At 36.6% G+C, this 12952-nt stretch overlaps 1 protein-coding gene across 1 annotated transcript; it reads left to right on the top strand.

Moving 5' to 3' along the window:
* Positions 1-217: 217 nt before the first annotated feature.
* Positions 218-12742, top strand: LOC143617006 (uncharacterized). The gene is made up of 4 exons (XM_077089681.1): positions 218-659; positions 1052-1164; positions 1745-1878; positions 12517-12742. The coding sequence occupies exons 1-4, from the start codon at positions 275-277 to the stop codon at positions 12740-12742; spliced, it is 858 nt and encodes a 285-aa protein (XP_076945796.1). The 5' UTR covers positions 218-274.
* The last annotated feature ends 210 nt before the right edge of the window (positions 12743-12952 follow it).

The following is a 12952-nucleotide window of genomic DNA, read 5'->3' as shown; positions in this document are numbered from 1 at the left end:
GAGACCATGGCATCCACCCTGCTCCGCCTCACAAGGTCCGTCATCCCATTCCGTCCACCCTCACCCATACGTCTACCCACCATTCACACCACACGTCAGCATTCGGTCAACACAAGTCAAACAAGACCCTTTTCATCTCCGTCGGACAACACACCACCAAAACGTACTAATTCTCTTCTTAACCTCCAATAATATTTCAATGCTTGTTATTTAAATGCTTTAATTTTCAATTTCAGCCACATTTGAATTTGATCTACCATTTCTAGCGTATCAAATGGACATAATGTCAGGAGTTCCATCAATGCTGTTAACTCTGGTCAACGATGAAGAGTTGACCGTACACATCCCTGGAATGGAGAAGTTGGAGACTGATGACGGCCCGTGCGTGATATTACAAATGCCGGGTTTACCAGTACCGAAAGGCGAATATCAGGCGGTTGCTCATAATACGGTTGTTGAAGATGATACTATGCTCATGTCCTATAAAACCAGTAAAGAAACCTACCTTGCGGCTGTCAAATTACCCGAGAATGTCGACCCGGTCGGTAGAATGAATGGGTTGATTTCCAAGGGAATGGTGAAGTTAACCTTTCCGTATCTGAAAAACACTGATTTTGTTCACACACCTGTTAAAATCGTTCGCCCTACGCCTTATTGTGGTAATTACTGTCCCAATAATATCTTAGGTAGAATTGGTAATTGGGTCGGGCTGGTTTGGGTTGGAACGGGTCAGCTCAAAAAAGGGTTAATTTGGTTCAGGTCGATAGGCAACGGGTTTGGGTTAAAACGAGATGGTTTAAAAAATTGTCTTTTGAAGTTACTGTACATTTTTGAAATTTAAAAATAGGCTCGTTGAACCTCAACGAGCTTGAACGGACTTCAATTCTTCACGTACAAGGCTCGAGCTCGGCTCGTTTAGAGCTTTTAATTGATCCAATCTCGAGTGGATTCCATGCGGGTCGGCTCGTTTGCACTCCTATTAAGTATCTTAGGATCTTTTAGAATTGAAACTATACAGTTATATACTTACATTGTGAATGGTTACTTTCAGATGCGTTTGATCGATCAGATCTAGGAAGGAAACTGTGTGAAGTAATAGCTCACTCGGTTGTGAAGAGTAAGTCGTTCACTGCGTATAAGACAGTCGGTTCAATGACATTTATGGTAATGAATACATTAGCCTAACATCTGCTACGAATGTTAAGCTAACAAGATGTAGAGAGATATTGCCAAATCATTGGTAATCGATTTATGATATATGTGGCAGTCTGTATACATTCACCTATGAATCTTCGAAACATAGGTGAATGAGTTGTTTCAAGAAGACGTTGATGTTTGTGTTCCACCACTGTGTGAGATGAGGGAATATTTCGATCTCCGTTATTTACTTGGTAAACCTTAATATAGCACAAAGTCAAGAGGTGAAATAGGAAACGTGCCTAACAAACCTAACAAACTGATAAATACAAACTACAAGATAATACAATTAATATAATTATAATAAACCAATAATATCTCAAGATATTATTGGTTAGCACTCCCCCGCACTGTGAGCCGTAGTTGACCTAAGGCACAACCATAATCGAAAATGGATGAATAATTGCTTCTGCAGGCCCTTAGTAAAAATATCTGGATATTGATAGTCAGCGGGAATATGTAACACACGTACGTCTCTGATTCTAACTTTGTCGTGGACAAAATGGATGTCAAGCTCAACGTGCTTAGTTCGTTGGTGTTGTATCAGGTTCTCAGAGAGGTATACGGCGGAGATGTTATCACAATATACAATAGTGGCATCGCGTACAGGGATATGAAGTTCAAGCAGAAGGTTTCAGACCCAACTTGTTTCAGCTACTGTGTTTGTGACTCCCCTATATGGTCAGCTGTCATTTGGAAGACCAGGAAATTAGATTGCTGCCAAGAAAGACACAGTATCCGGACGTTGACCGGCTAAAGTAGGGACAACCACCCCAATCCGTGTTGGAATAAGCGGTAAGTTTAAAGGACTTGGATGGTGAAATTTGAAGGCCACAGTGTAACGTACCTTTAACGTATTGAAGGATACGTTTCAGAAACTGAAGATGCGGCTCCCTTGGATCATGCATAAAAAAGGCATATTTATTGTACCGCGTATGCACGATCGGGTCTAGTAAAAGTGAGGTGTTGCAAAGCTCCTGCAAGACTTTGATACATAGAAGGATCGGTGACCGGGGGGCCAATGGTGGCACTTAGCTTGGAACCAATTTCAACAGGGGTGGTAATGGGTTTGCAATTTGACATGTCTGCCCTTGATAAAATATCCACAACATATGTGGTTTGAGACAAAAATAAATTGTGGTTCTTCCTTTCAACAGTGATGCCAAGGAAATGGTGAAGCGAGCCTAGATCGCGCATCTTGAATTATGAGGATAACAACTTGATATGTCATCTACGTAAAGTAAAATATACGCCATTTGGTTCCCATGTTTGTAGATGAGTAGTGATGTGTCTCAAACGCTACTTTTGAAACCACACTTTGTAAGGAAACCAACAAAACAGTGGTACCATGCTCTTGGAGCTTGCTTCAAGGCGTAGAGTGATTTTTTCAATTTGCAAACATATTTTGGCGTAGTGGCATTTACAAAACCTGGTGCCTGAAACATATAAATAGTTTCCTTCAAATTTCCATGTAGAAGTGCGTTTTCGACGTCTAATTGGTGAATCGATCATGATCGAGAGACGACCAAACTGCAAACCCCCCGAATTGTTGTGGGCTTGATAACCAGACTAAACGTATCCTCACAAGCGATGCCTACTGTTTGACTTTTACCATTCACAACTAGTCGAGCCTTATATCGCTCCAATGTACCATCTGATTTATATTTATGCTTAAACAACCACATGCATTGGATAATCGGAGCATCGACAGGTCTCGAAATTAATTCCCATGTATTAATTTCCAATATAGCTTTTTCGTTAGACATGGCATTTTTCCAGTTTGGATCGTTTAATGAGGCTAGGTGGGACTTGGGCAACAGAGAGATGTGATTGGTATTTAGATTGAGTGGGACACGTGGTTTGGTGGAGCCAGTTTGGGATCGTGTGACCATATGGTGAGTGGGAAGAGGTTGTGGTGGGGGTGACGAAGGTGAGGATGGGGTGTAGGAAAGGTATTGGAATCGGATGTGGGTGTGTATTGCGGTTTTGTTCGATTGTCAGTGGAGTTGGAAGTTGGCTGAAAGGTATTGGTCTGGGCTGGTGTAGTGAGTTCGGCCAGTGTAGAAGTGTGAATAGGGGTAGAGAGCTGGGCTGGTGAAGTAGAAGAGTGTGTGGTTTGAGAAGATTGCATTTTTGGGCTGTTAAGATTCGGTTTAGGTGGGCCGGTTTGTGGATTTATAGCTGGGCTTTGGGAGAATGATAATGGTTGGGTGAAGAGTGTTGGAGATGGATCAATGAATGAATGTCGGGGGTGGGTGGGGTGTAAATGGAAACTATTTTTTCATCAAACGTGACGTGCCGAGAATATATTGTTTTGCCCGTGGCAATTTCTAAGCATTGATAGCCATAATAATTTGTTTGGTACCCGAGGAAAATGCATAGGAAGGTACGAGGTTCAAGTTTGTTGGTATGGGTCGCATAGTGTTTGGGTAGCAAGCACAACCGAACACATGAAGGTGTTTATAAGTTGGTTCACGAAGATATAGAGCGGATGTTGGGAATCGATTTTGGAGAGGTGGGGTGGGAAGAGCATTATGTACATAAGAAGCCATGTGAAGAGATTCAACCCAAAAACGTGGAAGGGTGTGAAGCATGAATTAATAATGTAAACATAATCTCGTTTAGACGGCGAATCATCCGTTCGTATTTAACGTTTTGTTGAGATGTATGTGGGCATGAGAAACATAATTGAGTGATTATTTATTCCCCGCCCATATGATATTAGAAAGATTGTATTTTTATTCTTTAGCCAGGAACACTCTCAACTAAAGAAAAAATGTTACCCACCACTCTCAACTAAAAGATACCACATTAGCAAGCTAACTAACGGGGTTAGTGCTTGTTAAGTTCGGGAGTGCCTAAAAAAAGAAGGTGAAAGTTGAGAGTAGTAGGTAACATTTCTTTAGTTGAGAGTGTTTTCAGCAAAATAATGAAAATTACGAGTATATAAATCCAATAACCCTGATTAAAATTTCCACATACTCTCGTTCATGCTTCATGGATTTATACATAGCACATATCCACATGAGTATTTAATCACACAATTTCCTTTTGTTACTACTTACTACCACCATTTTAGTGTAGCCATTAATATAACTTGATTGTAGTTCTAACTCGTTGATTGTGTTTATGATCTCTCCATCTCATGTTTGGTATAATTGCATCAATTATGCTTTGCTTTTCCCATAACCTACAAAACAATAAAAACTAAAAACCTAGAATATTTTGTAGTAATTTCCTACATTAAACAAGCATATAATTTGCAATACAGTGTACCGATCACGATTCTATTTCGTGAAAGCACTCAAATCCAACTTTAAACCCCATTTTCTTTAAAAATCGGGTTATATCTAAGGCACATCTTGTGTTTTGTAGCAGTGTGATCTGGTGATCAGTAAGCCACTTATTATACACATTAAATCAGAGTTAAATTAAGTTTGTTAATTTCGTGTTACATAAAAAAAAATTGCTAAGTAAACAATAAACGAGTAGACATAAATATCAAATTTGTAAATTAACTAACGAGATAAGTTCAAGGTATAGATACATAACTCAAACGCTCTTAAGTTAAACAAATAAAGGTCAAGATCCTTCAACAATCGTAGATCTTAAAAAGACCAGAAACCTAAACAAGATGATTTAAAAGAGAAGTGCAAGAAAGGTGAAATTAGTGGAAATCAATTTCAGTTGTGGGGGAGGCTCGATGCAGCTTCAATAACTTCCTAGCAAACGTCATCTGTTCACAGGAGGACAGAAAACAATAAATAAAAAGAACGAACACAATAAATAAAAGAGAAATCTGCAATTTGCCTCCCAGGGTTATATCGTCGCTGGATAGATTAACCACTGAAAACGAAATTGCGAAGGTTCTGTCACTGTGAAATTTGGGCGGGGCAGTATGTGCCCTTCCGTTAAATATTTTTGTTAATGACCGTTGAGATGGAGGGTGTTTTAGACTTTTTACAAATAGAATTTCGGCGGGTCACAGTCTGTGCCATTCTATTTGTTATTTTTTTTAAAAGCTTGGAAAAACCAGCTTGCCGGGAAAAATGACAGTCCAACCACCGGGTATTATCTTCTTCCTCCTTCCTTCATACTCTTTCCCCCTTCTCCACCCATCCTTCCTTCTTTCCTTACCCATCTTAATTTCCTCCACACTTTATATATATATATATATACCTCCACCTCCTTAGACAACAACACCATCACCGATCACCAACACCGACCCCGTTCGACACCGACACCGACACCGACGCCTCCATCCGACGCCGACACCATCACCTTCGCCATCCGACAACATCACTGACGCCACCACCGCCGTACCTTCACCTTCACTTCACAATGGTTTTGGTGTTGGTTATTAGGTTCAATTGGTTATTCGGAGTCACGCTAGGATTGAGTCTCCGAATCCGGATTCAGATTCGGAGAATTTCCGTTCGTTTGGTTGTTACGTTCGCCGATGAAGCCCGGTTGGCCTTCCGTAGAAGGTGGAATCTTGACCCGCTTCTCCTTCCGTAGTGTTCGGGGTCGACACGTAACATGTAAAATCCCGAAGTTTATAATTCGGGTGTTTTGATATATGTGTTTATGTATTGTGTTTGTGTAATATATATAAAAGAATGTTTGTGTTCGGGCTCAGGTTTGGGGTTTACTAAAAAACGGCCTGATTTGTCGTTTTCAGGCGTAAAGTTTACTAGAAAACGACCCGTTTCGTTTTTTGAGTGAAAATTACAATAAAAAACGAGCCGTTTCGTTGTTTTCGGGGAAAAAGTTTACTAACAACGACCCGTTTCGTTGTTTTTGAGCGAAAATTACAATAAAAAACGAGCCGTTTCATTGTTTTCCGGGCGAAAAGTTTACTAAAAAACGAGTCGTTTCGTTGTTTTCAGGCGAAAAGTTTACTAAAAAACGACACTTTTCGTTGTTTTCGGGCGAAAAGTTTACTAAAAAACGGCCCGTTTCGTTGTTTTCGGGAGAAAAGTTTACTAAAAAACGAGTCATTTCGTTGTTTTCGGACGAAAAGTTTACTAAAAAACGAAACTTTTCGTCGTTTTCGAGCGAAAAGTTTACTAAAAAACGAGTCGTTTCGTTGTTTTCGGACGAAAAGTTTACTAAAACCGACACTTTTCTTTGTTCTCGGACGAAAATTTTACTAAAAAACGGCCCGTTTCGTTGTTTTTGGACGAAAAGTTACTAAAAAACGAGTCGTTTAGTTGTTTTCGGGCGAAAAGTTTAATAAAAAACGGCTCGTTTCGTCGTTTTCGGGCGAAAATTTTAATAAAAAACGGCCATTTTCGTTGTTTTCGGACGAAAAGTTACCAAAAAACGAGTCGTGTCGTTTTTGAGCGAAAAGTTTACTAAAAAACAAATTCGTTAAAGTTTTTTACAAAAAAAATGGTTTAAAAAAATGGTGAAAATTTACTAAAAAACTTTCAGTTAAATATTTGGTTCAGTTCAAATGGTGAATATATATTCATATTGTATAAATATATCACATGTTAGTTCAGTCCAAATGGTTGGTGTTGTATGTTGTTAAACCATGGGTCGGGGGTTCGAACCCCATCCTTTACACGATATTGGATATTTGGTTTTAGAATTAATTATTGGCTTAAATGGTCATTTCAACGTTTTTTGTCAGTCAACTGACGCAAGGGCACAAACTGCCCCGCCCAAATTTCACAGTGGCAGAACCTTCGCAATTTCGTTTTCAGTGGTTAATCCATCCAGCGACGATATAACCCTGGGAGGCAAATTGCAGATTTCTCTATATAAAAAGAACATGCACCAGATATCTAACGTATTTCAGTACGAATGTACGATGACCTAAGTCCACGGGCAGAAACTAGGGTTGGTATTTTATTGAGTGTAGTACATGTTGAGTTTATATATACAAATTTAATTAAGGTTAGACCCTCAGTATGATAATCAATAAGAAGCACGCACAACCGGGCCCATAACGTCAGGGTCGGCCAAACCCTTGTTTTGTGCCATCTACTAACCGCCTTGGTCCAAACTGTGGATCGAGGCCTACTAGGTATATATTTTCAGTTATATCGAATATGAATATTTTCGATAACGAATATAAAATCATGCCAAGTGGTTTTTTTTCTACTCTCTCTTTTCCCCTATGAATCAACCATTTTTGGTCACAATTAAGTTTCTATTACTATCCACAATAAAAGCCGGAGCAAAAGTCTAGGCACCGCCTTTGTCGACATACCACGACCTCATTCGTCGATGTCTCACGTTTGAACACTCCCACCAGAAACTTGGACCATACCAAATTTATACTCTTTTCATTACTTTGACTGTAACATATTAAATGAACTCGAGTAAAATAAGATCGAGGCGAGTTATAAATAAACAATTGTGAAATGATGGCTTGTTCATGGTCTAGGCCAAACCGTAAATACATTGCTAGTAACTGTTTATGATCATTAATATTAAAACGTTTAACATATTAATTAACTTTCATCAATTTCAGGAACCAAATTATGTTACTTTTGTGAAAACTATTGTACTACATGTGTAATTGACTTTTAAAGCATACTTCATTCTGTGAACCTTTAAACTCTATAAGCATTGCCCTTCGAAGCTGCAAACCGCCCCATTGTATTAAAGTATACCTCTGGAATAAAATAAATAAATAAAAAAAATTGTGGGGGTTAGTCCATAAACTAACTAGTACTAAAAAAGTCACATAACAGCAACATCAATAAATAAGTTAAAAAGAACTAATACTCGAAATCAATTTGAGCTACAATGGAGGCTCGAGGGAGCTTCAATAACTTCATGGTAATCATCAACTGCTCACAAGGTGCTAGAACCCCACTGGGACGAATACGAATATTTTTTAAGAAAGAAGAACATGCGTGTAAGTACTTTATCAAACACATTTCATTCTCTGAACCGCAAAACCTGTAAATGCCACACTCTGAAGCGTCGTCTTGTTGTATTCCACCTATGGTATTGGTAATGGGTTAGAATCGTGCAAGAATAACCAACTAGTGTTCAAATGCGCAACTATATATATAACTATGAGATTACACAACAAACAATAAGATTGAAACTTACACATTGAATTACATGGATCTCAAGGGTTTGTAGATTCGGCGAGCTCCAAATCAACTCAAAAGCACATGATAAATTTATACGATTGCCTAAATCTGTTCTAAATAATTGAAGAGCCTTGAGGGAGAGAAAGGGGGTGGAGAACCTTTTAGCACCGCCTTCTGTCAACTATACAAAAGTGGAATAAAAAAAATAATGAGACTATAAAGTAAACTTAAATGACACAACTTAGCATTAAGTACCTTGAAATCAAGTTCCAAAAAAAGCTCTTGAAGTTTTGAAAATGAACCCAAAAGCTCAAAGATAATGTTTGAACTTATTGTCGTTGTAATGTCACGTTCACTCAAGGATAAATATAACATTTTGAGATTTTTAAGGTTTGCAATCTCAACTAATTTTACTTTGCCGGGACAACTCAATTTCAAATTCTCAAACAAGGGACACATGGTAATAAACTCTCCAAGCTCACTCTTTACTCCACCAAAAGACATCTCTAACAGGGCCGGCCCGTTAGTTTTAGTAACCAAAGCTAGGGCTTTGGGCCCCCAATTTGTTTTAAAAAAATAAAGTTTGTATATATTAATTACATTTAATGACTTAAACATGTTATTGTTGTGGTTGGGTGGTTAGAGACTCGTTTTGGTTTATTTAAGCTTGTTCCATTGATTCATCAATTGTATATTTGTTTCTACTTCTTTCAAGTTTTTTTTTTTAACAATTTGGTTTATTTAAGCTTGTTCCATTGATTCATCAATTGTACATTTGTTTCTACTTCTTTCTACAACATGGTTTCTTTCACCCCAAAAGATTAATCAAAAACCAACTTTTTATGGAATTAAATAATAATAATTTCTATCTCGACATTATATTCAATATATATATGAAATATTGAATGTGAACTCTTTAACTGTTATCATTTTTTAAAAGTTCTTTATGTACTTATGTCTCACTCCAATTCAAAGTTCTCCTCAATTCACAATATTATACACACCAATGCAAGATAAAATAAAATATAGGAAAGAGCCCCGTATTTTCACTTCGCTTTGGGCCTCTAAAATGGATGGGCCGGCCCTGATCTCTAAGCTCAAAAGGTTTGGAAAACCATGAAAAGTAAGCGGAGGAGGATTGAAACAACAATTATAAAGTTTAAGATGCTCCAACTTTAAACAAGAAAAAAAATGGGTGGGCAACTTAAATGGTCTTGCACTCAAATATTGCACAAGAGTGAGGTCCTTAATTCCTTTTCTTGACAAGAACAAAATCAAGTGACAAACATATTCATCATCGAAGGACACACTTTGTTATGGTACCATTAAGATGAAGAAAAAGCCTCCTTGTAATGCTCTCACCAACTACTTGCACTCAACTACTTGTATTGCCTTTTGTTTTTGATAAATATTTAACGAAGTTCTCACCAATAACGAGTTGGCTAAGCATATTCCACTTAAACCTCTAGTTTCTCGACAAGATAACATTCCTCACAGCATCTTGTAATGGCAACCGATCCAGAATATTAGTTATCACGTTATCTGACATGTTCCTAATGAAATCTTCCGGTGCAAGCTTGGGTGATTTATTTGTCCAGTTAACCAGTTCCATTATTCTAACAAGAAGACACATATATTATAAACATAAGCCAATTATCAAATAAATATGGCACATAAACCCTAGTTTCATAAACCTTAAGATGAGGAAAATATACTGTCACAATGATTAAGTAAGAGTAATCATATTCTAAGTTTCTGACCTTAAAATTTGAAATCGTTTCGGACGAGTAACGAAAACTTTCACGCAGTCGAAGGATAGAAAAAAGGTTAGGTATATTTGTTTTGGAGGTTAAAACCTAATATATAAGGGAAAACTTTAGTATACAAAATATCATGTGTTAGTTTTTAAGGAAATATAATATTTTATTTATAGTGGGATATATGATTATAGTAATGATTAGTATTCTAATATATATTCCCTCGATTTGGTTTAAATGATTAACCACGGGGCTTAAGCAATTTGTGCTCATGGTTAGGACTTTATGAGGACTGAATCGAACTGGACGAGACCTTGTCTGTGTTCGTCCATTAAGGTTTTGTCGGATAAACGGGCGGTTCACAAACACTTTACCGAACAAAAGTTCGTGTTCATTCATTAAGGAATTGAGTTTGCCCGTGTCCGTTCATTAGTATTGTAAACAGCCGCTACCAGTCACTAATGAATAAAGGAAAACTAACAGACATTAATGGACAAAATTACACTAATGGACAACTAAACATACACGACTCCAACGAACAAACAAACATAAACAATTACATATTAATTCAAAAGGAATAATCAAAAATTCACATAAGTTCACTCACAAGATCAGAATTTCACCAGATAGTATCCATAAATATTTACCACTTAACCAAAACATGTACAGCTCGTTTATTAAACGAGTGTGACCGGGCGTAATCAAACGAGTTTTCTAATGGAAGAAAATGGTAAGAAAAACAAGGAAAACTTTTAATACCTTTCCGTTCCAATTTTTTTCCCAAAATAGACAAATTTGGAGAAAACTTTAAAAAATATCATCCAAACTTCCTTTAAATTCTTTACTTTCGTTTCCCATCTTTCACACTTGGAACACGAAGTTAAATAATAACTTTACCTTTAGTTTTACTCTTTTTTTTCTCTTCTTTGTTTCCTTTCTTCTCTTTTTATTTGTTTATTAATCTCGAGAACAGAGCGGTAGCGTTTGTAATTTTTATTCTCCTTAATAATATCAAAGTTAACAAGTTCATACCTCCATCTAGAAGAGAACCAATGCAAACATAAATGTAGAATGACAAACGAATATATCAAAAATATCAAAATGGATCAATATTCATATATAGGGCGGGGTATGGAGTATGAGATTTGTTTTAATAGGTTTCGTGGGTGTGAGGCGTGTATGATATTTGATATAACTAATACCTTATTCGATTTACTTAAAACATACATACCCGTATGTCCAAACCACACTGTAAATAACTATATAGGCATCATATAAGATATAATTATATTTTATAGAAACCATGAAGCCCAATTAGGTTTTTCACCAATATTAATATTTTAGCCGACATACTCTACGTTCATGCTTCATGTATTTATAGCTCATGTATTTATAGCACATGAATATTAATTTTAAACACACAATTTACTTTTGTTGCCACCACCATTTTAGTGCAACCATTTGAATATAACTTGATTCTTGTTGACATTAATAATTCATAACAGTGGCATGAAGTTATGACTCGTTGGTTATGTTTTATCCCTCCATCTAATGTTTGGTTTAACTGCATCGGTTATGCTTGGTTTTCCACAACCTACAATATGATAAAAAAAACTAACAAACATAGAAATGTTTTGTAGTAATATTCGTACATTTAACAAATAAATAATCTACTATACTACTATTAAAATAAGTTTTATATGACCACTTGGCCCCTTTCTATGGGGTCCAAGTAGGCACCATGTTAACAAATTTTCTATTATATCATGTAATACAATAATTTCTATCCATTAAAACGATTTTCTATTTACAGATAAACAACTAACTGAATTTATATCTTATATCATGCATATATAGTTATTTACAGTGTGGTTTGGATATACAGGTATGTATGTTTTAAGTAAATCGGATAAGGTATTACCTATATTAAATATCATACATGTCTCACACCTATGAAACCAAACCACACTGTAAATAACTATATAAGATATAAGAAAAAAGAAATTATAACCTTGCTCTAGCGGAATGAATTTTTTGGTGAATTTGAAATCCCCTGTTCCGACAGGTTGGTTTGATTTTGGTTTTGTGTATAAAATTTGTTGGGTTATATATGGGTTTATTTTAACTGGGTCTGACTTTTTACAAGACTTCAAATATAAACAAACAGAATAAAAAAAACCCGAATTAGTTTATGTGATGAAAAAGTCAAGTCGTTTATTTAAAATTGTTTGGCTTATGTTATTAATGTAAAATGACTAAAAAGGTAATACGTGAGGTAAACAGGGTTATGCTAAAAAATCCAAAACCTATTAAAAGGCCAAGTTTTTGTGGCTTATGAAAAACAATTTTTTAACCTTTTTAAAAGCCAAAATACCAAACACTTTTATCAATGTCAACCATTTTCTTTATTTATTGTTTTTTTTCAAAAACTAATAGGTCATTTCTAAACTCAATCTCAAAAACCTAACTCTTTAACGGTCATTTTCAATGTGGTTTAATGGTAGGAAGTTTGGGTTTCTCAATGGAGACCAAAGTTCAATTCTCACTTCCAACACTTTGGGGGACATAGGTGGCTTAACGAAGAAAGATCAGGATCTTTGTGATCTCCAGTTCGATCCTGAGGGCGTTCGGGTTCTACCACCAGTGGGCCTTCGGGCTGGTGGGGTTTTCCCGGAATTGGAGATCAACTGGAGGCGCTTAAGGGCTTCGTACGGCTGGCTGACCAGCTGACAGTTGTCTTTTTTCATTGGGTCATCTCGTACGGAGTACCTAAACATTTTATGTTTGTTGGTCGTTAAAAAAAACTCCTTAACTAGGTTATTTCAATTCTATGTTTTTTTGGTTAATTCGATTAAGTCTTGCAAACTAATCTAAAATAATTAAGGTATTCTAGGAGTGCGAATATGCAAAGCCACTCGCGAGCTACTCGAGATAAGATTG

This window comes from Bidens hawaiensis, unplaced genomic scaffold (genome assembly GCF_021521415.1).
Source record: "Bidens hawaiensis isolate Kalapana, Puna unplaced genomic scaffold, B.hawaiensis_p1.1 tig00051293_1, whole genome shotgun sequence".
Lineage (NCBI taxonomy): Eukaryota > Viridiplantae > Streptophyta > Magnoliopsida > Asterales > Asteraceae > Bidens > Bidens hawaiensis.
Note: the sequence above shows the minus strand (reverse complement) of the source record. Positions and strands in the feature narration are given on the sequence as shown.